The 26,712-nt window shown below is 40.8% G+C and overlaps 1 protein-coding gene across 6 annotated transcripts in view; it reads left to right on the forward strand.

The window, feature by feature from the left end:
- The window catches only part of MAST2 (microtubule associated serine/threonine kinase 2), a 156,111-nt gene that overhangs the window by 108,723 nt on the left and 20,676 nt on the right, over positions 1-26,712 (forward strand). For 4 of the 6 annotated variants that reach the window (XM_090269368.1, XM_090269371.1, XM_090269373.1 and 1 more), the window contains 6 exons: positions 11,762-11,853; positions 16,031-16,106; positions 18,856-18,876; positions 20,696-20,774; positions 23,114-23,268; positions 24,971-25,046. In XM_090269368.1, coding sequence (XP_090125494.1) covers positions 11,762-11,853; positions 16,031-16,106; positions 18,856-18,876; positions 20,696-20,774; positions 23,114-23,268; positions 24,971-25,046 — 499 coding nt within the window. The remainder of the gene's footprint in view (positions 1-11,761; positions 11,854-16,030; positions 16,107-18,855; positions 18,877-20,695; positions 20,775-23,113; positions 23,269-24,970; positions 25,047-26,712) is intronic. The other 2 variants (XM_090269369.1, XM_090269372.1) reach the window with 1 other exon arrangement.

The following is a 26,712-nucleotide window of genomic DNA, read 5'->3' on the forward strand; positions in this document are numbered from 1 at the left end:
CTTCTAGAAGTTTTATGTTTTTAGCTTTTAAATTTTAATGTATGATACATCTGAGTTAGTTTTTGTGTATGGTATAAATAGCTAGCAACTTGTCAGTTTCTATGAAAGAGCCCACAGGAATTTTGATAAGGATTGCTTTTAATTTACAGATCAATTTTGGGTGGGTGGAGTGTTGTCACCTGGATGATATTGAGTCTCTCAACCCATAATGTACTATTCTTAGATTTCTGTTAAATTTATTCCTAAGTATTTTATTCTTTCTAATGCTTTTATGAGTGGAATTGTTTTTTCTTAATTTCATTTTTGGTTTGTTTGTTGCTAGTATATAGAAATATAGTTTATTTATATGTATTTGTGTATCCTATGCCCAAACTTGTTTATTAGTTTTAGCAGTTGTTCTTTTTTTTTTAATTCCTTGAGATTTTCTGCAGACAGGATCATTTTATCTGTGAATAATAACAGTTTTACTTCTTCCTTTCCAATCTGGATGCTATCATTTTTTATTTTTTTCTTATTGCACTTGCAAGAACCTCCAGTACAGTGTTGAATAGAAGTGGCAAAAGCAGATATAATCTGTTGCCCCCAGAATACAACAAGGATGCCAGCCTGTTAAACCAAGCATGCCATTGTTTGGGAACAGCCATCTGACCTGGAATCTGCAAGTCCTTCCCCATGTGGGAAAGCCACCCTCTCTTCCACACCCCGACTCTTATCAGGGATTTCTGGATCCAAGGGTTGGTAGGATGACGGCTATGTCCAGCTTAAAGCATCTAGAGGAGCATGAGACCCTCGCCCATTGTCCTTTATAAGATTATAAAGGGTCTTAAGTCTGAAAGGGGGGAATTGTTACAGAGCGCCCCCCCCAAATATAAATAAGTAAGTAAGTAAATAAATAAATTTTTAAAAAGCAGATATACATGCCTTGTTCCTTCATAGGGAGAAAACTATTCAGTCTTTCATCATTAAAATATGTTAGTTGTGGGGTTTTCATAGATGCCCTTTACCAAGTTGAGGATGTTCCCATTTCTAGAATTGAGAGACTTTATTATGAATGTGTTGGACTTTTGTTAAATGTGTTTTCTGCATCTGTTGAGATGATTATGGTGGTATATTAATTGGTTTTAAACCAGCTTTACATAATTTTGCTTTTTCTTTCCCCTTTCATTTTTCTTATTATTACAATTTTATTTTTTAAGTATTTTTATTGGTTATGCTATTACAGTTGTCCCAGTTTTTCTCCCTTTGCCCCCCTCTGCCTGGTACCCCACTTCCCTCCAGCAGTGTCCCCTCTTAGTTCATGTCCATGGGTCATGCATGTAAGTTCTCTGGATTCTGCATTTCCTATACTATTCTTAAGATCCCTGTATATTTTGTACCTACCAATTATGCTACTTGATCCCTGTACCTTTCCCCCACTTCTCCCCCTTCCCCTTCCCTGCTGACAACCCTCCACAAGATCTCCATATCTATGGTTCAGTTCCTGTTCTAGATGTTTGCTTAGTTTTTTTTTGCTTTTTAGATTCAGCTGTTGATAGTTGTGAGTATGTTGTCATTTTAATGTTCATAGTTTTGATCTTTTTTAAAAAATAAGTTCCTTTTAACATTTCATATAAGGGCTTGGTAATGATGAATTCCTTTAGCTTTATCTTAGAAGCACTTTACCTGCCCTTCCATTCTAAATGATAGCTTTGCTGGATAGAGTACTCTTGGTTATAGGTTCTTGCTTTTCATCACTTTGAATACTTCTTGCCAGCCCCTTCTAGCCTGCAAAGCTTTTTTGAGAAATCAACTGACAGTGTTATGGGAACTCCTTTGAACGTAACTCTGCTTTTCTCTTGCTGCTTTTAAGATTCTTTATCTTTAACCTTTGATATTTTAATTATGATGTATCTTGGGTGATTCTCTTTGGGTCCAACTTAATTGGGACTCTCTGTGCTTCCTGGACTTGTATGTCTATTTCCTTTGCCAAATTAGGGAGGTTTTCTTTCATTATTTTTTCAAATAAGTTTTCAGTTTCTTGCTGTTCCTCTTCTCCTTCTGGCATCAACTACGATTCACATGTTGGCACTTTTGGATATGTCCCAGAGTCTTCTTATTCTTTCCTCATTTTTTTGAATTCTTGTTTTTTCCTTCTGTTCTGGTCGAATGCTTATTTCTTTCTTATGTTCCAAATCATTGATTTGAACCCCAGCTTCCTTCCCTTCACTGTTGGTTCCCTGTGGATTTTTCTTTATTTCACTTAGTGTAGCCTTCATTTTTTCCCTTATACTTGTACCATACTCAATGAGTTCTGTGGGCATCTTTATCACCAGTGTTTTGAATTCTACATTTGATAGATTTGCTAGCTCTGTTTCGTTTAGTTCTTTTTCTGAGTTTTTGTTCTGTTCTTTCATTTGGGCCATATTTCTTTGTCTCCTCAATTTGGCAGCCTCCTTGTGTTTGCTTCTGTATATTAGGTAGAACTGCTTTGACTCCCTGTCTAGCACACCTATTAAGTTGTATGGGGCGGAGCCTTAGATATTTGCCAGAGCAGGGCCACCCACTTCACTGCTTTGTGGCTCTGTATGTGGGGGAGGGGTCGGAGAGCAGACAACGCTGCTGTCTGGCTGATGGAAGCTTGCTTGGCTCTCCCCGCTTTTCTATTCACTTCACCCCCTTCCCATATGCTATTGGTGCCCTTCTGGCTGTTGGCCTGGTGGTGGTTTCCAGAGTGGGTGGCTTCGTGCATGTTCTAGGACAATGCAGGCCCTTAAGTAGACTATCCCAAGAAACCAGCAGTTTCTTCTGCCACTCCAACCCCCACTGGTTTTTACAGCTAGAGATTATGAGGCTTTATTTTCCCAAGGCTGCATCTTCTCCGCCCCAGCTCCCTGTCTCCCTGTCTCTACCTCTCCTTCTCATTTGGATGAATATGGCTTCTTTAAATCCTTGGTTGTCGGACTTCTATACAGTTAGATTTTCTGGCAGTTCTGGGTGTTTTTTATTTTGAGGCTAGTTGTGATCCTTCTTATGGTTGTGCAAGGAGGTATAAAGCATGTCTACCTACGCCTCCATCTTAATCGGAAGTTCTATAGTCTTACTTTTAAATTGTGTTTATTACTTAATTTTATCTTCTGTATTTTAGCCACAATTATTTTGCAGGCTGTGAAATCTCCAAATATGGCCATAATTCGGTAGTAATCACAGAAGTGGCCCAATGTGCCTCGGCCTTGTTCCTGCTAGCCCCTGACATGATCATGGTAAAGGTGTAAGAAGATGAAATGCCAGACCTTGCTCTTAGTGACCAAGTGACTGGAGTGGTACAGCAGTCTGCCCTTATCTGCAGTTTCACTTTCTGCAGTTGCAGCTATTCGCAGGAAACCATGCATCAAAAATATTAAATGGAAAATTCTAGAGAGAAAAAATTCATAAATTTTAAGTTGTGCACCTTTTTGAGTAGTGGGATGAAATCTCACACCGTCTAGCTCCATCCTGCCTGGGACATGAATCATCCCTTCGTTCAGCATATCCCCCCTGCATTCATTATCCTCCTCTTAGTCACTTAGTAGGTGTCTTAGTTATTCGGATTTGCTGTCATGATATCACAGTGCTTGTCCTTATTTACTTCATAATGACCCTTTCGTTACAGATATTATTTTTAAAAAGTACCTTTTATTACAATATATTGTGATAATTATTCTATTTTATTAGTAGTTGTTGTTAATCTCTTATTGTGCCTAAATTATAAATTAAACTTTATCATAGGTTCTATGTATAGGAAAAAACAGTATATATAGGGTTTGTTACTCTCTGTGGTTTCAGGCATCCACTGGGGATCCTGGAAGGCATCCTTGCAGATAAGGGGAGACTGCTGTATTGGGCAGCAGTACGGTTTAGCGCAGTCTTTGCAATAGGCAGCAGAGAATCAACTCAGGAGGCCTCCAGGTTATCTCCCATCAGCTGAGAGTTCGTGTGCCTGACTCTGTAAACGTCCAATTTATCTTACTGGGAAGAAAGAATTAAGATCTTGTATCTTCTAGGATCCTGGGGAAATGAACAAAGTCTTATGAAATGGAAAAATTAGCCAATTCCTAGTTTTGGATCTCAGCTGAGTCATGGCTTTTGTACTAGGGTGCATGACCTTTTTTCCCCCTGGCAGCTGTTGCTGATTTGCCAAGTGAGATTATGTGTACCTTCATAAAAAGGCATGTGGCCTGGACATATGATCTTTAGTGTTTTGAATTTTATTTTAAATTTTAAATAAGATCATGGCAAATGAAATAGAACCAGTTACCTATTCCTGCCATTTCAAGAGATCTTATTTCCATACACAGAGACTTTAGGCATAATGGTTTGATATACCTTATATGTGCCAGGTGTACAAGTATCCTCTTTTATTTTAATCCTTGTAACGAATAATACTCATCCCTTCATTCATTTAACAAATGTTTATGGGGAACCTACGATATGCCAGGCAGGGTTCTAGGCATTGATGAATACAGCAGTAAATAAAGCACGCACAAGCCCCTGACCTCATAAAATTTAGATTCTCATGCGAAGAGAGACAAAAGACAAAATACATGTGCAAAATATATACTGTTAGATAGTGGCAAGTGCTATGGATAAAAATACATGAAGAAAGGGGGATAAAGAGCTTGAGAGGTGGTTACAATTTTAAATAGAAACGATCAAGGGAAAATTTGTTGAGAAGATTATTCTTGAGCAAAGACCTGATGGAGGTGAGGGGGGAAAACATAGGCTAAGGAAGTTACCATTAATAAAGGCCCTGAGGCAGTGGGAGGCTTGACGTGTTCCAAGAAAAGCAAAAAGGCCCATGCATCTGCAGTGGAGTAAGAGGGAAAGAGATAGCGATCCAGACCATGTAAAGCCTTGTAGGCTGTTGTGTAAGAACACTGACTTTTACTCTCAGTGAGACAGGGAGAATTTTAAGTAGAAGAGTGACTTTGATATTACTTACATTAAACATTTTTTTTGCAGCTTTCTTGACTTATGATTGAAGTATAATATATAATAGAATGTACATGTTTAAAACATATAATTTGATGGGGGGTTGCCAAAGGCATACATCTGTGAAACCAGTAGCACAGTCAAGATATGAATATACCTGTAACACCCAGAAGTTTCCTCATGCCTCTTTATAATCCCTCCCCCACCTCTGGTCTGGCAACCGCTAATCTGCTGTCACTGTAGATTAGTTAGCATTTTCTTGAATTCTATATAAATGGAATTGTTCAGAATGTTCTCTTTCTGTCTGGCATCTTGCTTTCAGCGTAATTATTTTGAGAGTCATCCATTATGTGAATGAATAGTTTTTCCTTTTTATTGCTGAGTAGAATTCCATTGTTTGGCTATATTATGATTTGTTTATCATTCACCTGCCAATGAACATTTGAGGTGGTTTCTAATTTTTAGCTGTCACAAAGAATAAACAGCATTTTGTTGGGTCCTGCTTTTTTATCCAATCTGACAATCTCTGCCTAAATGAATATGCATTTGTAACATTTACATTTTATATGATTATTGTTGTAATTGGGTTTTAATCTCTTAACTTGCTGTTAGTTTTCTATTTGACCCAACTGTACTTGTTCTCCTTTTGTTATTTTTCTGTCTTCTTTTGGAATGATTATTTTTTATGATTTCATTTTATTTCTTTTGTTGGCTTATTAACTATACTTATTTGTTTTTCTTTTTCAGTAGTTACATTAGTGTTTATAACATAAAATTTTAACTTGTCACAGTTTACATTTAAGTCGTCGTCGTCGGCAGCCGTCCGTCTCGAGAGACGATGGTGTAGCTTCTTAAGAGTCTATCTGCACCGCCGAGAATGGCTGTGCAGTCCGACTCGGGAGTGACATGGTATCTGTCTCCTCCCGTGTTGAATCGACATCTTGTGATGACGCTGAAGCTACAGAGCCTGGGCAGGGTAATATGGAGGGTCTGCTGTTGCCCATGCAGCAGACCCCCCCTCTCTTCGCAGCTGAAGGGTCCAAGGGAAAGACGGAGTCGATACAGCTTGGGTTCAGGTGCGCCGCAGGAGTTGCCGGTGTTGACTACAACGTCAAACCGCCTTAGGGACTCCGGCTCCGGATTTTCTGTCGGGGTTTACTCCCTTAGCCTTTCCCCTGAAGAGGTATGCCGCAAGGCAGCGGAGGTTTTTTGGAGTCAGAGTTTTCCTTCTCTGTTACATTTAAGTAATGTTAAGTAAAGCATACTCACATTTAACGTAAGTATACTTCCACCCCCACCCCACCCCCCACTGCGTTGGTGCTAAGGCTGTCTTACATTTTGAATCTATATAGGTTATTATAATAAATTACTATGTTTTCTTTAAAGTTTTATTATCCTTTAAAGAGATTTTAAAAATTAAAAAAATGATGTATATTTACTCGAATGTTACCATTTCTTGTGCTTTTTTTCCCTTTGTATAGATCCAATTTTACATCTGGTCTTAAGTTCCTCCTGTATGAAGGATGTCATTTAACATTTATTCTAGTGCACATCTACTGATCATGAATTATTTCAGCTTTTGTATGTCTGAAAAAGTATTTTGACTACCTTTTTGAAGGATATTTCTGCTTTGTATTGAGTTCTGGGTTCAGTACTTCAAGGTGTGTCTTTGGGCTTGTATTGTTTTCCAGTGAGAAGTCTGTTGAATTATCTTCACTCTTCTATGTGTTTATGTAATTTTTCTATCTGGCTGCTCTTAAGATTTCCTCTTTACCACCAGTTTTAAGTAATTTGATTATGAAGTGCTTTGGTGAACTTTTCTTCATGTTTCTTGTGCATGGGGTTCCTTGAACCCCTTGAAACTGTGAGTATAACTATCAAATTTGGAAATTTTTCAACAATTAGTCCATCAGATGTTTTCTCTGTCTCTTTTTTCCTTCCCTTTACGGGACTGTAATTGCATGTCTACTCTTCTTGAAGTTGTCCCACAGCTCGCTGTGGCTGTTTACATTAATTTTTTTTTTCTTTTCCATTTTGCATAGTTTCTCTTGCTGAGTCTAGGTTCACTAATCTTTTCTTCTGCAATACCTCATCTCCTGGTAGTGCCATCCAGTTTAATTTTCATCTGAGACTCTTCCAACTTGTAGAAGGTCTATTTGGGGATTTTAAAATATCATCCGTAATCTCTCCTTAACATGCTCATTTCCTATATCTTATTGAAAATATAGAATATAGTTATAATAACAATTTTAATGTTCTCTTCTACTAATTCTGTCATCTGTGTCACCTTTGGGTCTACTAACCTCGTCACCCCCCATTATGGGTCATACTTTCCTGCTTTTTTCCATGTCTAGTAATTTTTTATTACATATAAAACACTGTGAATTTGACCTTTCTGTATCCTGGATATTTTTTATTTCTTTCAGTATTTTCAAGTCTTGTTCTGGGACACAGGTTACTTGGAAATAGTTCAATATTTTTGAGAATTGCTTCTAAGCTTTGTTAGATGTAACTATAGTAGCATTTGGGACTAATTTTTCCTTGCTGCTGTCCCGTGAATTATCAGGTTTTTCCCTCTGAATGGTGGAAACACAGACTATTCCCAACCCTGTGTGAGTACCAGGGAGTATTCCACCTGCTCCTTTTCTTGGTACTTTCCTCAACTTAGGGAGACTGGAAGGCTCTGTGCAGGTCACCTCAGCCCTGTGCTATTGCTGGGAAATCTTTCCAGATAGTAAATTCAGGCAATTCTAGGACTCACCTTGTTTGTTTCCCTTCTCTTAGTGATCACTGTCTTGCATTGTTTGTTGTCTAGTGTTTGAAAATTGTATCTTTCTTTCTTTCCTTTTTTTTTTTTTTTTTTTTTTTTTTTTGGCTTAGCTTCTTAGTTATGTAACATGAGAGAGTAAATCTATTCCTTGTTACCCCATCATGGTCGGTCTACTTACCACACTGACACAGAGACTGTGAGTAGTATAAACCAGAAGTGCTACAGGTGTTCAAAGAAAGGAAAGACATCTTCCTGCTTGGAAGAATGAAAGAGAATTCACACACACACAAAACCTCATTTGAGCTCATCCTGCCTAAAGAATGGATATAATTTGGTAAGAATGGAGGACATGCCTGTTGAGGGAAGTAGTGTGAGCCAATGTACAGAAATCTTTGAGGTTTCTTTCTGCTCAGGATTCCCTTGGTCTGGGTAAGCTTTCCAAGGTCAGTGTGATTTCATATAATTTCTCATGTTCAGAACTGAATGGTCTAGAGTTATTTTTTTTTTGAGAATATTTGTATCTTATTCTTAGAACAAAGGGCTAAATAAGCATAGGTATGCTTCTTTTTAAGAAAACCCCGAAGGCAAAACCTTATCTAAGCAAAATAGATTCTTTACAGTAGGATTAATTTGAATAGCCATGAAAAGCAGTTTGAATTATATTCAGACTATGATGGGAAACCATTGGGGGTTTTTAAGGAAGAATTCACATGATCTAATCTATGATTTTAAAAATATTAACTCTGGTTGACAGTGAAGAATAGACTGGTGGGGCCATGGGGATGGGCAGGGAGAACCAAAGTATAAAGATGATTCAGAAATCTTTTATTGACTTAAATGGGAGGCAATGAGAATTGTTTAGACTCAGGATATATAGTCATACCTTGGTACTCGTTGGCTTCAGAACTCATCAAACCCTGTACTCATCACATTTTGATGAGAAGAAAAAAAAATGTTTCAGCTCTCGGTGCTTGCTCAGGGCTCATTGCACTTGCTAGAGCTTCTATGAATCCCGATTCTGCCCTGCAAGAGAAAATGCTTCATTGTTCTATTCCTGCCGGTTTCGGCACTTGTCATGAGTTCCGGGATGAATTAACTGACGAGTGCTAAGGTACCACTGTATTTTAAAGGTATAATTCACAGAACTTGCTGGTTGTTTTGGATGTTGGTGTGAAAAAAATAGAAGAATCAACAATGACTCATAGGTTTTTGCCAAGCTTCTGGATGAATGCCGTTGCCATGTAATAAGATAGATACAACTTAGGGAAGAGAATAGCAGGTTTTAGAGGGAAATTCAGGAGTTCTGTTTTGGAAATGTTAATTTTAAGATGCCTTTTAGACATCTAGTTGGAGATATCAATAGGCATTTGGATATATAAATGTTGCATTCAGGGGAGAGCACAGAGTTAGCAATACTAAGTTGGGTATCATCAGCATCATAGATTTAAAGCTATGAATTGGAAAAAATCATTTAGGGAATGAGTATAGGGAGAGAAGAAAAGATATTTCAGATCTGAGCCTTAGAGTACTAAATGATTTAGAGATCAGGAAGAGAAGGAACTAACAAAGGAGAATGAAAAATGAGCAGCTACTGAGACAGGAGGAAATTTATTATGTTCTTGAAACTAAATGAAGTATCTGAAGAAGAGTTACACAGATTTTCGATTGACCAAAAGAAGCTAAATACACACAAATGCATAATGCATAATTCTACTTACAGGAAATTCAGCAAAACAAAATTAATATATGGTGATAGAAGAAAGTGGTTGGGGCACAGGGTGTTGACAGGGAAAGGGCACATGGGAAATTTATGCAGAAGTGAATTATTCTGTCTCTTCTTTGATATGTTGTTATGTGGATAGATATAATTGTTAGGGCTCATTGAACAGAGCGCTTATGATCTGGATATTTTATTGACTGTAAATTATGTTCCAATTTTTTTTTTTTTTAGAAAGGGAGTTAAAACTTTCAAATGATGTTGAGAGGTTATATAAGATGAGGGCTGAGAATTGATTGTTGTCAGTGGTGACCTTGAAAACAACAGTTTCAATGGCAAGATGGGGATGACTGTCTAGAGTGAGCTAAAGAGAAAATAGGAAATGAGGGTGTGCAGATGACACGTACAGAGCCACTACATGGAGTTTTTCCTAAACACGTGAGAAGAGAAATGAGCAAGTTGGGGGAGGTCTGTGAAAGTTTTAATTTTTTTAAGCTGGGAAAAATGATAGCATGTTTTGATGATGAGAATGATCTGAGAGAAAGTGGAAATTCATGTCACAGGAGAGAGAAGGCAGTGCAGGTGCAGACTTTTTGAATAGGGGAGTTGACTTTGATAGGAGCATAGTCTTTCATTCTGCTATTAAAGATGAGAAAGTAGAGTATATGGATTGAGATTTAGGCTAATAGATCTTTGTAGCGGAATATGTAGTACTTCTTTGTGTGTGTGTGTGTGTGTGTGTGTTTTACCCTCAGTGGAATAAAAAGCAAAGTCAGCAGATGAGGGTGAGATTTGGGGAAGGAGGCTGGAGGTTTGGGGAGAAGATGTGAATTAGTTACCTTGGAGAGAGAGAACACACGCGGGTGCGCACATTGCCTTGGTAAATGTTGTGTGGTTGGCAAGACCCACTTGATGTGTATCATCATAAAGAGATACCAGCCAGAGTGATTTGAAATTTTTCTTCAGTCACCTTCAGCTACCCAAGTGCAGCTGCAAAATAGATGGGAAGTTGGGTTTAAAAGGGATTTCACCAGGACTGTGGTGTCCTGGGGGATAGCAGGGTTTGGGTTAGAGCTAGAATTTAAAGTAAATGTTGAGAAAGGAAATTGAAGATACAAGAAGTTTACTGATGGTGGGCTGAGTTTCAGGGAGGCACGGTGTAAACTTTTTTTGAAGATCAATGAGTAGAGGGAGATGTTGAATTAGAGAATGGGAGTCTTGGACATTTGATGGTGACTGAGGTAATGGGGGGTTTAGTTATGATGGTTTCTTGGGGAAAGGTACTTATCATTTCTTATCATAATCTTGTTCTTGAAATTGATCTCAATCCTTCTAGTGATATCTCATCACATTTCCAATAGCTCTTTATTACAGTCTACGAGCCCTACAGAGTCTGGCTGTGGCCTACTCCCATAGCTTCTGTAACCTACTTCTTTTCCTATTGTCTCCCCTCCTGCGCCTACTTGACTTCTTTGCTATTTCTTGAACATTTTCTTTCTCTCTCTCTCTCTCTCTTTATCTTTTCTCATAGAGCTATTCACTCCAGTTTGAGGATAGAGACTTTCTCCTCTTCCCTATTGTTTTCCTTCTGCACCTAGAACAGTGCCTGGTGCATGGTAGATGTTCAGTAAATATTTGGATGACTATAAGTAACAAGCTTCTCCAATGTCTTAAAAGATTAGCTGACTTTCAAATAAATGTATATACACTTTTCAGCAGCAGGTGTAGCATGAAATGGCTTTCCATCATGGTCTGGTTTACTCTAACCATAAGAAAAAGCCTCAGGCTTTAACGTGTAATGGAAAACCAACTTTATAGAAGGAACCCTGGCTTGTTTTGAAATTTATGGTGAGATGAGAATATTACTTAATTCATGGATTAAGCAGTTTAAAAAAATAAATTTCATAGATTAAGTTAATAGTTTTGTTTTTATGGCTAGAACATTAATTTTTAGGATATATGAGAACATTTATGACTTGTGATTTTTGTTTTCTGAATCAAATTTGCAGTGGTTATTCTTCATTAGATACCATTTAGGAAATTATTGTTACCCTCAGGGAGCTCTTGGTGTTTACTTCAGATGCAAAAGCCAAATTGGCAATGGAAATACAAAGTAAAAGTTAAACAGTGACAAAAGTTATTTCAAGGTGGAACACAGTGAATTAATGAAATTTCACTGGTGCAAACAGTAATAGCTAACCCAGTTTAAAACAATATACTGCTCAGTCCATGAAATGGTGTCATTCTTTTTTTCCTCAATAGCCATTCAAGGTCTATGGACCCATGGTGTGGCCCTGTTACAACTAACATTTGTATTTTTGTTGTAGTTGTCGGACAAGTAACCGTAAGAGTTTGATTGTGACCTCTAGCACGTCACCTACACTACCACGGCCGCACTCACCACTCCATAGCCACACAGGTGAGTGCTTGAAAGTTAAGAGAGATGGAATGAAAGATGCTCAGTTTCTTTTCTACTTCTGGCTTTGTGCAGTTCAACACATTACATTGGCACTTTATTTTGCTGACAGAAGCATACAGATCTCATGGGCATGCTTTTTATGGGAGAATCTGTTCAATCTGTTTTTGATTATTTCTTGCCTTAACCTGTCCACATTTCTTTGGGTCTTGGGGCTAGGTATGTAACCTGGGGCCAGTTCTAGTGTGTTATGGCTACAGTTATCTGGGGCCATGTGATAAGTGCTCCATTAACATTTGTCCTACTATGCCCAAGGATTACCCTTTGAGTGCCAATGTCGCTGTGAGCGAAGTTGATAAATTTTCCCAAAAGTGCCAGCGTTGCTCCCAGCGACTCTTTTTTCGATGGCTATAAATGTAAATAACAACGGAATAATTTGTATTTTATGTTTTGTTCTCTTTTTTTGTACCTCAGGTTATATACTGATGTAATTTTTTCTCATGTTGATCCAAATCTCAAATTACGCATGGCACTCAAAGGGTTAAAGTTCACAGTGAAGATATTCTGCCTAATGGGACTTCTGATAACTTTCCCTTTGTTAGAACAGGAGTCAACAAAAGTGAGAGAAATATTTGTTTCATGTTGACATTGATCGCACATACTGGAATTGAAGCAAATGACCTCATGCATTTGGACTGTTCCATATGGGCCCCTCCAGACAGTATAAAGACTGATTTACTTGCTTCTGGCTGAGGAGTCTATAAAAATTACGAGGCAGAAGACCTCATTTGAGTTAGCCGTGTATTTTGCTCTAGACATATATTTTCAGATCCCAGAGGAGCCCCGATGAGGTGACTCAGCTTTGTGGAAAGGATTGCTGCACTGCTGTACTGTTCATTGCCACACTGTTTACAGTGGAGGTTCCAGACCTAGGTGTAATGGCAGTGGAGCAGGCTTGAAAGCACAGGAAGCCATTCAGAGCTGGCTGCCTGGGCTTGGTAAGCCACGGGTCTTGTCTGTCTTTGGGCAGTAAGACAGTACCAAAGCAGTGAAACAAAGGCAGGTATGTTCCACCTGGGTTTGTCTCTGCTCACAGTTTACTATGTCTCGGGAAGGAGCAAGTGAGGGTTCATATGGCATAGTTGTTTGAGCACCTTGAAAGTCTGGTGATTCTGAAATTGATCATTGTCCTTGATAGAAGGTTCTCACTTTACTGGGCCCAGATCCAGCTATTCAGTGTGCTCATGGCCCTTTTCCATGAATCAGTTAAACTCTCAAACACTAACTCTTACATTAGAAGATACCACCAAGAGCACAGGAGGACCCAGGGAATTGAAGACATACTTGGCCTTCAAAGCAAAGTTCTTACTGTGCTTAGGTACTTAGCCCCCAAAATTGATTGGGTTATACATTAGCTCAGATAGCACATTCTATCCTGGAACTTTGTGAAAATTCAGCATATATCTGACCTGGCCTTTTCATCATATAGAAGTAAATTTAGCACATCTAGACCTGTATATAGTCTCCCAAATGTAATATGAGTACTGGGCAGTAATTACTGCTGGCTCCTCTCTAAGATGATTATCTCTCTATTTAGATTCCTGGCAGTTACAGGTTAGGACTGAATCTTCCCTACTCAAGTGGCTTTGATTGAGAACATCATCTGGCCTTTTCAGCCACCTGGATCTGTGGACTCCAGCTTTAATATCTGTAACATGTGTAGTTATTCTCATCATAAATGTTAGTTATCATTATTATCCTTAAGTTACTGCAGAAAATCCAGGCAGACTTCAGATCCAGGGAGGAAGAGTTGATTTAAAAGCCCAATTTATGGATGTAGACTCTATACTTACCCAGCTGGTGAGAAAGGCAGCACTGATTGTCCCGTACAGATCAAACATCACATCAGATTATATTCTATATCTTATGTATCCTGATATTTGGGTCTGTAAGATGTTCAAAGACTTTTAAATTTCACTTTAAAGTCTGGAATCTGTTGAATAATATGAGACCTATTGATCTGAATTAGGCCCATTTATTTCATACAGTTCAGTTCAATATTAAATATTTACTATATATAAGTAGATTACAAATACAGTAAATCAGTTCAGGAGGCAGTTAGCCATTCTGGAAATGGAGTCTTTCTAGTTCAGTGTTTTATTTTTTTAACTAATAAACTTTGCTTTTGAGAGTAGTTTTAGGTTCACAGCAAAATTGAGCAGAAAGTACAGGGAGTTGCCATGTACCTTATCGCCATACATGCACGATTCTTACTGATATTCTGAACCAGAGTGGCACATTTGTTATAATTGATGAACCTGCATGGGCATGTCATCGTCATCCCAAGTCCATAGTTTACATTAGGGTTCACTCTTGGTTGTTTTGTATATTTTATGGATCTTGACAAATGTATAATTATATGTATCTACCACTGTATTATACAGATAGTTTCACTGCCCCAAATATTCTCAGTACTCTGCTTACTCATTTCTCCCTTGCCCAATCCCTGGCACCCACTAATCTCTTCACTCTCTCCATAGTTTCGCCTTTTCCAGAATGTCATATAGGAGTTGGAATCATATAGTATGTAGCCTTTTTAGATTAGTTTATTTCACTTAGTAATATGCATTTAAGATTCCTCCATGTTTTATCACAGCTTGGTAGTTTATTTCTTTTTAGTGCTGAATAATATTCCATTGTCTGAATGTTTCAGTTTATCCACTCACCTAGTAAAGGACATCTTGGTGACTTCTGAGTTTTGGAAATTATGAAGAAAGCTGATGTAAACATATGTGTACAGATTTTTGTGTGTACTTAAGTCTTCAATACGTTTGGGCAAATAGCAAGGAATGTGATTGCTGGATCATAGGGACAGAGAAGGATATATTTACTTTTGAAAGAAACTGCTAAATAGTCTTCCAAAGTGGCTGTACTATTTTATATTCGCACCAGCAGCAAATGAGCATTTCCATTGTTCTACAACCTCACCAGCATTTGGTGCTGTCAGTGTTTTGGAAGATGATCATTCTCATAGGTTTTTAGTGGTATCTGCTTTTTTCAATTTGCATATTTCTAATGACATATGATGTTGGACATCTTTTCATATGCTTACTTTCATCTGTATATCTTCCTTGATGAGATGTCTATTCAATTTTTTGCCCATTTTTAAATCAGGTTGATTGTTTATTGTCGAGGTTTAAGTACTATCAAACCCTGTTAGATGGAGATAATGGAAAACAATTGGATAGCTTCATGGCACCTTGGAACATCCATACCCTATACCGGAAACTAACTGTGGAAGAAAAACCAAGGCTGCACCACCATGCCCCGGGTAGCTGCAGTTTCTCACAGCCAGAGCTGGTTCACAGAGTTGAGCACAGAAGTGAGGAAGTGGACAGGGATTGACTGAGTAGTCAGCACATCATGGTCTTTTAGACAGAAACACATTGACAGCTTCTACCAGCTAGGAACTCCCAATACCCAGCCCCCAGCTAGAAGTTAGAGAAGTATGGCAGGCTCAGGTTTGAGACCTGTTGTGACTAGTGCAAAGGTAAGCACCCAGTTTTGTTCAAAGCTTCTGAGCTGTAAGTTAGCAAGTTGCCAGGTACAAGTGAAACCTAATAAGACGATGAGATTAATTCCTACACCAAGTCTGCTTGGCAGACTTGGAGGCCTTGTGTATGGCCTCTTTTAAGGAACACTGCTCAAGTCCCCACCTGAGAACTTCAGCTTCCCTTAAGCACACGTATTTCTGGGTTAGCCCCTTGGACGCATTGTGCAGAGATACATGTGTAAGATTTTTGGACCAGGAGTTGTGTTGCCCTTTGAGAAATGTTTGAGTATTTTGTCATGCCGTCTGTACTGAATGAGTTCTTCAAGCCATTGGAAAGTTGAGTTAACTCAACTAGGCACATTGGAACCTGAGCTGTTCCTAGAAGGGCCAGAAATTGGCACATCACTGGTGGATCTAGAATGGATGTTTGGGAGACAGAGATGCTTAAAGGCAACTTGGGAAAAAGGGAGAAACCTCTGGGCTGACAAAATTCTACAAAGAGAGAATCATTAAACTAATGGTGGTCCTGAAAAAATAACCCTATGTGCCAATTGCTGATGCTAGGGGAAGATTTTTTCCCTAAAGGTTGTCACAAACTTCTCAAAGGGTTCATTTTCCTTCCCCCAGGTAACAGTCCTTTGGATAGTCCCCGGAATTTCTCTCCAAATGCACCTGCTCACTTTTCCTTTGTTCCCGCCCGTAGGTAAGTTGATAGAAAACCTCCTTTGTGGCTAGCATGTGTGGCACTTGTGTGAATGTCAGTGAAAATCTGCTTCTTCCTTTGAGGCACTGCCCTCCCAAGTGTGTTACCTTGGGCTACCAACTACCAAAATTCTTTCCTGCCTTCCTCACCTCTGTTCACGTTTTGCTTTCTGTATGCTGTAGGTATTGCATTTGAATGTTTGGGTGGGCAAATAGATATTAGGTGTGGATTTGCTTTTATAATTCTAAGCACAGATCCCTGGTTTCCTGAGGGGTGGATGCCAAAACATTATTCCTGGCATGATCAATGAGGGGAAAATGATCTCTCTTCCCAGGAGGACCCGAACATATATTTTTACTCCTCTTAACTCAGCCAGTCCCAAAGAGCTAGAATGGGCCTTATACGCCTCCTCTTCTTGGGGATAAAGAGACTACCAGGTCTTGACTTATGCTCCCATGCAGTTAGAAAGATTTGGTGCATTACAGAACCATCCTTATATTCCTCCTCACATTTCAAGTCTCTGGAGGTGATAAAAATTTATCTCTGGCACATGATAGCAATTCTGACAGCTCAGCCCATTGGCAGGATATCACCTGGCTTCTGGAGAAATACCAAGCTGTCTGAAATGAGTCCATCTGAACCACATACCAAGACTCCTTATACAAATGATTTACTTTTTGGAACGTTTTCTAAAATTATTTCTTGGCAAAGTTCATGTTCTTTGGTTTTATTTTTTATTTTAAAATATTCTTGGTTAGAGTCAGTGTCTGGCATTAAGACTTCCAAAAAATCATGGCTCCAGATTTAGAAAAAATAACCATGTGTGCTAAACAGATTTAATGAATGGAGAATGATGTATACAGCTTGACTGAAAATTCTATACTTAGACTACTTTTTAAAAAGAGATAACAGAAAAAGAGTAGATTCCTTGAAATAGCACTAACTCACTATTCAAATGACAACACAGAAGCAATTCACCCCTTTTCTCTTTAGGGTTCTGTGTAGCTGAAAAGACATGGACAGGTTGGGAGAAGTCTGATGACTGATTTGGATGCCCCTTCTGACCCAGTTACCTTATTCTGAACAAATATTATCTGAGATTGTCTCAAGGACTCATCTCTCCTACTCTGTATAACTTTCTATTAGTTAACTGAGGATCCAGGTAGGAACAGTATAGGAATATGCTGTATTGGAGCATTTGTTTTTCCAGCCTAGCCGGAAAGTCTTACTTATCCCCAACTTTCTGCCTTGACTATTTGTGAACTGTAGCCTCAGATTAGGTCTGAGCTGGGATAGCGAGGCCTGTGACTGATCTCTATAAATGGCTTTGATTCGTTTCCCATTCATTCAATAAATATTTACTTAGCATCCAGGATTCCCAGACACTATGCTGGGTACTTAGTTATATAGATATAACCCCTGCTTTCTTGAAACTTAGTAGATTTAGTAGAATCTGTGGAGTTGTTGTTCCCTTTGTACGGAATGCTGTTCCCTCAGGTTTTTACCTCCTTAAGTCATTCTTATCTGTCATTTCTTATCTTAAATGTCAACTCTTCAGAAGCCTTCCCTAACCATGCAATACCAAGGAAACCCCTCATCAGTCTTCACCAAATTATCCATTTTAGTTTTCAAGCTAGTACTTTCCAATACCTGATATTTTCTTGTTTTCTATTTCCTCTCAACCAGAATCAAAGTACCTTTCATAGAGATACCTTAATATGTTGAAAACTGTCTCCTGGTATATAATGAGCACTCAGTCAGTGCTTATTGATTGAATGAGTGGTGGGGAAGAATAATGAACAAGCAGCCCTGGCTGGCGTGGCTCAGTGGATTGAGTGCTGGCCTGCGAACTGAAAAGTTACTGATTCAATTCCCAGTCAAGGCACATGCCTGCATTGTGGGCCAGGTCCCCGGGTGGGGGTGCACCAGGGGCAACCAGTCTATGTATCTCTTGCACATTGATGTTTCTCTCTCTCTCTTTCTCCCTCCATCCTCCCTCTCTAAAAGTAAATAAATAAAATCTTTTTAAAAAAATATACCAAGCAAACAAGTAAAATACATAGTTAAAAACTACATCAAGTACCATGAAGGGAAGGAACATTATGCTACATGAAAGTATAGGAAGGGAGTGGGGCTGGAGAATCTATATTTGGTCGACAATATAAGGCCTTTCTGGAGAACTAACTGACTTTTAAGCTAAGATCTGAAGGTTAAGAAGGAGCCTGCCATGTTGAGAATGATAACACAGGTGTGTAGATCATTCCAGGCAGTTGGAATAGTATGCGTTGTTGGTGCCCTTGTATCTGCTTCATTCCCTGGGCTTTAGGAGTAGGATCATCCAGGGGGCTTTTCACCATTGAGATCCAAACAGGTCTGTGCTAGGTGGCTTTAAGTTGGAGACATATGCATGGATCCTGGAACCTTGGGCTATCTCTTTATAGGACGTAGTAGGAAAAGCAGCTAAGTATCAGTTGGGTGAGAAGGAAGGTTTCAACCTTGCCAAACAAAGTACTTAAGAATTGTGTTTCCTTGGTTACTGAGGTTAGGCTTGAGCCTTAAAGCATCACACAAAACACAGACTTAATGGCATTCTAAGGACAGAACTGTCAGTCCTGCAATTTTACTTCAAACTCCACAAGTTTCTAAACAGAAAGTTTGCCTTTGCTAAACTCAACCAAATGTCGGGAACCAAACAAATCACTCTTTCCAGTTCCCTTTGATTCTCACTATGTGTGTCTTTTCACTACAGCCATGGCCACAGAGCAGACAGGTAATAGCGGACGTGATGGGGTGGGTGAGGGGCTGGGAAACTGCTATGCATGGCCAGACACAATGGTTTTGTGCGTGGTGAGAACTGATTGTGATGAGTCTTCTCTGACTGTGGGTAGAAGCATTTGGCCTTTCATAACTAGCTGAGAGGCCCTAAGAGAACCTCTTTTACCTGCTGGAATCAAGGCTCAGAGCTCATATGCTTGGAGGCAGGAATTGCTAAATAGTTTAAAGCTTATGAGCCTAGGGACAAGTCACCCTCATTCCCACAGCTCTCCTCAGTTGCCAAGGGAGACCACCGGGCAGAGGGAATGAAGGCATTTCTTTCTGACTCTGGTGGTCCCTGCTCCTTCAGTTTACTTAAAAAAAAAAAAAAAAAAAGTTGCTATGCAATTGGTTTCCATTTCTAACTAAAGGAGGAAAAATCACCTGTGAAAAAGTGTATTTGACAAAGATTTGGGAAATCCCTCCATGAGTTAGACTACTCCCATCTTTGCCGAGCTCTGTTTTCCTGGAATTGACTTGCTTTCTTGTGTAGAGCTCCCAGAACTCAGGACTTAACAAAGAGGTCGGAAAGAACATCATGTTTGAACAATCTCCTGGATATTTCTTTACCTCAGAGACTAGGTTCCAGCAGAGCTGGCTGCCTGAGTGGCGTGAAATTTGAGTAGTGTGCATGTGGCATGGAACACTGGACTGTCCCCTTACAGAACATAGTAGGAAAAGCTGCTAGGTATTGGGGTCAGGGGGAGTATTTGAAAAGAAGAAGCTCTAAAAAGATGGATTCCTCTTTTTTCTCCTTCCTCTCCCTTTCTGCCTCCACACCCCTTAACTGTGAAGCCAGAAACAAATCACCCAAATCCCTGGGTCTCAGCATTTTCTCTGAAGACTGAGTTATTGAACCTAACTTCTAAAGGTCCTCCATGGCTAATGTTCTAGGGTTCTGGGGGTAGCAGCAAAGAAGTTTTTCTTAAACTTCAACCAGAGCAGACTATATCCTCAAGCTCCACAAGAAAGAACAGTTGTGTTACAGCACATCCAGAGTCCAGGAAAGAAGTACTTCCCCATGTGATAAAAGCTTCAAACCAGATATCTGCTTGATCTTTCTTTTTTTACAGCAAGGCACATAACTGTGGTTCTCTGTGATGAGACCTTAAGGGTGCGTCCTCCCAAGAGCAGCAGGAAGCCTGTCCCCAAAGTCTCATGTACAACCAAGGCTATGCCACCTCACTCCTGTTTCATAAGTTACTGTCACTCTTTGGCAAACATTCTCAAACACTGGCTTTGTGGGTCCCACTGGATCCTAGGTAGCCTTTAACTATTAGCCATTGATTGATTCATACTGAGACCCAAATGGTGGCCCGTTTCTTTCTGGTTGTCAACCCAGTGGCCTGGGAAGACCAAAGAGCCCTGCACACGGAGCCTTCTAAAGAGGAAATAAATGCTTTTCAGTGGCAGTTCTCTCCTTGTGATGACGCCTTCAGCTGGTGTCCTCTGTCATTGGTTCTCCAAAAGTGATTAGGTTGGAAGTTTAAAGATTTTTCTTCCAAAACGACAGTGTTGCATAACAGATTTCTCTTCTGTTATCAGGGTAATCAAAGTCATGAAGTCCTTTACAGTCAGATGTCTGTCTTTGCAGTGGGAAACACACAATAGGCCCGTGTAGGAGAGAGATGTGAAAGCATGTACTAGACTAAACAGTGCTGTCTTGAGACAGAAAGTGAACCAACTGCCCAAAACAATACAGATGGAAAGACAGGCAGGTCCAAGGCTCAGGGTGGGGTCCTGTGGAAACTGCCTAATAGTCTTTTCTTACATAGGACTGATGGGCGGCGCTGGTCTTTGGCCTCTTTACCTTCTTCAGGCTATGGAACCAACACTCCCAGCTCTACTGTCTCAGTAAGTAGCCAAATCTGTGGCCGTACTTCCTCCATCCTTAGGAAATACTTTCCTACAAATTATTGCTATCTGTCCCTATAGCATTGCAAAATGATTCACAACTTTTCCTCTGAAGCCAAACACAAAGAGGTTGCTTAGGGATGAAGCTGAGTGGGACAGAGGGCTGGTGGCCCTTGACAACCATAGCCAGATCCATTTAAAAACAAAAATGCCTGTGGGAGGAATGAGCCAGCATGCTCTCTGGCCATCAGTTATTCCTAGTGGAATCAGAGGAGGGCTTGAGGATGGAGTTTTGCTTTGCTAATGAGGTCAGGCACTGGGGCTCCTAAGTATGGTCCCCCTATTCTCCCCACCTTATTTCTAGGACTGCAGCTAAGAGCAGATAACCCCTTCGATGTCCCACAGCCTTGGTATTCCCTCCTTCTTTTTCACCTTTTCCTTTGAAAAAAGAAGGGAAGGATGATTGCTATTTGATGTGTCTCAGCAAGAAAGCTGAGCCAATCTCTAAAAACACAACAGATGTCCTAATTGCTACCATGCAGAATTGACCCTAAAATGAGTCTTCCTCATTAAGCAACTCTTCATTGAAGCCAGAATGACAGGGTTGGCAAACATTTTTTGTAAAGAGCCAAATAGTAAACATTTTAGGCTTTGTAGGCCATGTAAAATCAGGCCACTGAATGGATGACCCGTTCACCATATATTCCACCATTCTTCAGGTCTTCTCAGCTCAGTGTGTCTGTATTCATGAACCCCAAGAAGGTAAAAGGGCTATTATTTCCTCCCTTGACCTTGATATTACTCTTAAATTAATCCAAAGATCTCGCTGGTCTTTTGGCAGCTGTTAAGCTTCAGATATTTCCTTATTAAATACCCCTTTCCCCATAACCCTTTACTCAAATAGGTGATTTTTTAGACCCAAGGTAGAGGCATATATATTAAATATGTATGTATTCTTTTCAGTAACTTTTAATAGACTCAACCCATCATTCCAGCTTATTTTAGTGGGGTAATTTTCCAATTTTGCCTCATGTTAGCTGCAGTTGGGTAAGGATACTATTTGAAATTTGTATCCAAATCATTTATTAAAATGTGGCTGAAACAGAGCCCTTTGGAGACCTTTCACTGGATGTCCACAATTTCATGTCTTATAGCATTCCATGAGAGAAGTGTGCGCTGTGAGCCAAGAAAAAATTTTAATTTCTCACTTGGTATTGAGGCTTACATTGGCAACAAAGTTCTCTCAGTGTGGTGCTGAAGTTTTGACTCTAAGTGGATTTAGCTATTTCCACCCCAAATCCTCTATCAGCTGGAAAATAAACTGAGGCAGTGGTGTCAGCCTTGCCCTGTCTCTGGCTGCCCCGCAGTGGCTGCATCTGTAGAACGCCTGGAGTAAAACAGCTCACTTCCCCAACAGTCTGCTGTGACTGGCGGTGGCCTCTTGTCTAGAGTCTCAGGCACTGGGCAATGTTTCAAATTCTTAATTGTTTTCAGGTCAAGACGAATCTTTCAGAAATCTAAAAGGAATCTAGATCTAAAAGTCGTTTTCTTCCCTGCTGGATTTCCTTGCCTAGATTTTGTTCCCTAGAGTCTGGGAGTAACCTTCCCAGCCTCAGCAAAGCCAGTTGTCCTCTGGATAACGGCCAGAAGGAAACATTGCTGAACCATCCCGAGGGCTCTCCCAAGGTTGTAGAAGGGAAAACCATAGGGGGATATCATTTGTAGGCTGGGCATACAAATTTCCTAAGCCAGAAAGCAAGATTGATTAAATACTTGCCATTCCAACTAGTCAAAAGCTTCACTGAGGGCAGAGGCTCCATGAAGAAGAATCTGCTTTTTGCTACCTGAAGAAGCTTGCTAAGTGGTTATGGTGCTCTCACATCACATGACCGTCTGGATCCCACTCTCTCCAAGGCTCGTGAAGGACTCTAGTGTCTTGGCTTTCTGAGGACTGAGGGTCATGCAGTGGAGGATAAAGGGATCAATGGAAGAATGCCTACTTTTGGTTGACTTTGGGTTTACATTGACTGGAAAGACCCAGACCTTTTTCAGTTCTTCTTTGTCCCTGAACTGCCCTTAGACTTGTCTGTAATGCTGTTTTTCAAATGTTTTCCCCTCTAGCTCTGGCTGGCTCAGTGGATTGAGCGCCAGCCTGTAAACCAAAAGGTTGCTGGTTCGATTCCCAGTCAGGGCGCATGCCTGGGTCGTGGGCCAGGTCCCCAGTTGGGGGCATATAAGAGGCAACCACACATTGATGTTTCTCTCCCTCTCTTTCTCCTTCCCTTCCCCTCTCTCTAAAAATTAATTAATTAATTTAAAAGAAATTTTTTCCCCTCTAGTCATCATGCTCCTCGCAGGAAAAGTTGCACCAGTTGCCCTTCCAGCCCACAGCTGATGAGCTGCACTTTTTGACAAAGCATTTCAGCACAGAGAGTGTACCAGATGAGGAGGGACGGCAGTCCCCAGCCATGCGACCTCGTTCCCGCAGCCTCAGGTAAGGTGTGTTCTCTGCTCAGTGAGCCCCAGGACTTGTGGAGCTCTGCTTGTGCGCACAGCACAGGAGTCAGCAAACTTATTCCATAGAGGGCAAGATATTAACCAACTTAGGCTTTTCAGGCCATACAGTATCTATGGCAACTATTTAAATCTGCTGTTATAGTGTGAGAGCATCCTCAAACATTATGTAAGTTTTATGTACAAAAACAGGTAGTGGGCCAGAATTGATCTTTGGGCCATAGTTTGTGAACCCCTGGCATAGCACATTGGCACAGTTCAAAGTGAAGTGAAGCTCAAGATTTTTTGGCTTTGGGTAGAGCTCAACTCACCACCCCAAGAAATACCTGATGGTGGTGTCACGTGGTCTCTTCTTTCTCCCTGTGAAAGTAGTTAGCAGTAGAAATTTGCTTCAGAGTCTAATCAGTAAAAAGAGAGTCATAGTATCTATTCTGATGGTTACCTGGATGCAGACCTCAGAGGACCATGGTATATGAACTAAGCCAGCTAAGAAAATTGCTGCTGAAGACACATGTGGCTGAGTCCAGGAAGAAGCCCATTTCATAGGGAGACTTAAATTCCCATCTGACCTCCTCTGATTCTCCTGAATCACTTGGGCTTATCTAACCAAACCTTCAGAGCTGATTTATCTGTGAACTCCTCTTAGATTAATTGGCTCTCCCCTTTATGTTAGCTGGTAAAGCTGTGCCAAAATTCCAGGTAAAGAAAGAAGGTGTAAATTAAAATGAACATGACTTAAAAAAAATATTTTATTGAATTTATTGGGGTGACATTGGTTAATAAAATTATGCAGGCTTCAGGTGTACAATTCTATAATACATCATCTGTATATTATATTTTATGTTCGCCACCCCAAGTCAAGTTTCCTTTCATCACCATTTATCCCCTCTTCACCCTCCAACATCCCCCCTCACACACACACACACACACCCCACCCACCCCCAGCAATCATAAAATACTTGGTGAAGTGCACCAGTGCAGCAGGCAGGCTATGGCCCACTTCAGGGAAGAAAGGCAGAGAGGAGCAGTTCTGAACCTAGCTCAGCTCGGATCGCATGTCAGGAGCATCAAACTATCCATTCAGTTGTGTGGTGCTAACTTTGAAATACTTTAAGGGGAGGTAACCACGCATGGGCAAAAGGGGAAGATTTAGATGACCCAGGCCTGGATCAGCCTCATTTATCCCTCAGGTCAGAGCCTGAGTTAGCCTCATGGGCTGCAGCTTATTTGGAAAAATATACAGATATACACTATCTTCCTCTGGATGTGTTGTTGGTGGTTTGATTTTATTTGATTTCTGAAACATGCTGGGTATACCTGACTCCACTGGCCAAACTGAAGAAGGCCCAGAGAGTCCTGTTCAGGCAGAGGTCACCCTAGGAAAGCCATCTGTAGGCTCAGGATTGGTCTCCTTTGCAGGCCTTTTCTGGCCCTGACAGAAAAAAGAAGCCAGGCTTCTTATAGAAAGGTAGACTAGCTCCAGATGCCATCATTTTGAGCTGAAGAAGGTGTGCTAGCAGCTAGCTCCAGGAATAAGGAAGGCTCTAGAACTCAGCAACTCATTAAGGTGGGAGTGTGTGGGTACTGGGGACAGTGGAAGGGCAGGGGTTCTGGGGATGGCCATCTTTTTTCTAGAACATTCCATGGCACTAAAGTAACACCATTTTTTCTTTCTTATTTAGTCCTGGACGGTCCCCAGTTTCCTTTGACAGTGAAATAATAATGATGAATCATGTATACAAAGAAAGATTCCCGAAGGTAAGGATTCATTTTAAAGGTGACTGGTAATGTCTCTGAGGACGCTGCCCCAGTGGGAAGACTGGGATGAGGGGATAGAGTGCTATCTCCAGAGGTCATCAAGATGAAGAACAGAAAGGCACCAGAGGAGGAGGAGTATACGGGCACAGGGGCTTCCAGATTGCTGGGGAAGAGGAAAGACTGTGAGTTTAGGGATTGTACTCATAGGGCCTCTATTTCTCCCCTCCCTGGAGGGAGAGAAATCTAGAGGGAAATGTCAAAAAGGAATCCCACCATGTATTAGCGGGGAAAGAAGGAACTGGAGACCTTGTTTCTCACCGTGCACATCAGGATCTACGAGTCAGTTCCCGCAGAACAGGGTTTGCCCTCTAAGAACACCTTTGTTGGTGCAGATTCCATCAACAGCACCTCACTGTGGGGCACGAGAGAGCAGACAGTGCTGGGCCGGAGGGGCACTGGCCAGAGGGAGCAGTAATGTGGGAGACAGGTCTCAGGGTTGCTTACTCACATTTGGACTTGTGTTTTCAAGCAGGAAAATGCTGAGGGAGGAAAGTAGGATACTGTCCTGAGATAGTTGAGAAATGATCTCATAACTCTGCAGTTTAGCCACAAATCTCCTTGTATGTGGAACTAGGACCTTGCTTCCCATTTGCATTTCTTTTTGAACACCACATGCCTAGCACTCTGACCTGGCCTTCTGATGATGGGCCCTGGTTCTGCAGAGCACAGCCAGCTCTGTCTGACAGAGCCCGGGCCCTGACGTGGGCTCCCTGTCCATGGCGGCAGGGAGCGGGGGACCTCAGCCTCCTCTGTCCTCTGCTTAGACCTCCCTGGTCTGCCTGTTCATCTGTATCCAACATCTGCCACGTGTGGTTCCCTGCTCCTCCAGAGTGTCCTTTTTCTAGACTCAGGTACAGCCTCCTAGACACATGTGAGTGACCCAGGGCAGAGGTGTGAGACCCTTTGCTTTGCCTCTTGACGTACAGAGTGAAGCACAGCAATAGGGAAGAGCACAGACTCTGGAACCAGACTGACTGGATTCACATCTACTTTTACCGTTTACTGGCTATATGACCCTGGACGGAGTATTCAACTCCTCTGAGCTTTATTTGCCTCACTGTGTAATTTGGGATAATAAGAGTATCTGTCTCAGAGAAGTTTGTGAAGATTAATGAACATTAAGCTTTCCTAACTGTGCCCAAGATGTAGTGAGCACTCAGTAAGTGTTAGCTGTTGTTTCTCTGTGGCCCCAGGCCCCATGGGCTGTGCTGTCTAGCCTTGGAGAATAAGAGTGAGGAGGAGGGGCAAAATGTACAGCTGGGAAGTCATTTTGTTATGCTTGTTCCTCTATAAAGAAGTTTGGGAGTGTGCAGTGTTTGGAAATGCATCTTGCGTGTTCCGTCCTCCTCATATATGTGGTGTTGTATTGTCATTCTGGCATCGTGTGTCTGTGTTTCATATGTGTGTTCCAAGCCACTCACGTAAGACGAACTGTTTTGTTAGAGAAAATGTGTTAAAGTCCTTTCCCATTTCCTCTCCCCTCCCCTACTCCTCTCCTTCCCTCCCTCTCTCCTTCCCCCTTCTCCCCCCTCCCCGCCACTCCACACACATGCTATGTATATATCTGTGCGATACATGTGTATGCATATGTATATGTGTTTTTACA

This window comes from Furipterus horrens, unplaced genomic scaffold (genome assembly GCF_987537825.1).
Source record: "Furipterus horrens unplaced genomic scaffold, mFurHor1.1.pri manual_scaffold_3, whole genome shotgun sequence".
NCBI classification, from domain to species: Eukaryota; Metazoa; Chordata; class Mammalia; order Chiroptera; family Furipteridae; genus Furipterus; species Furipterus horrens.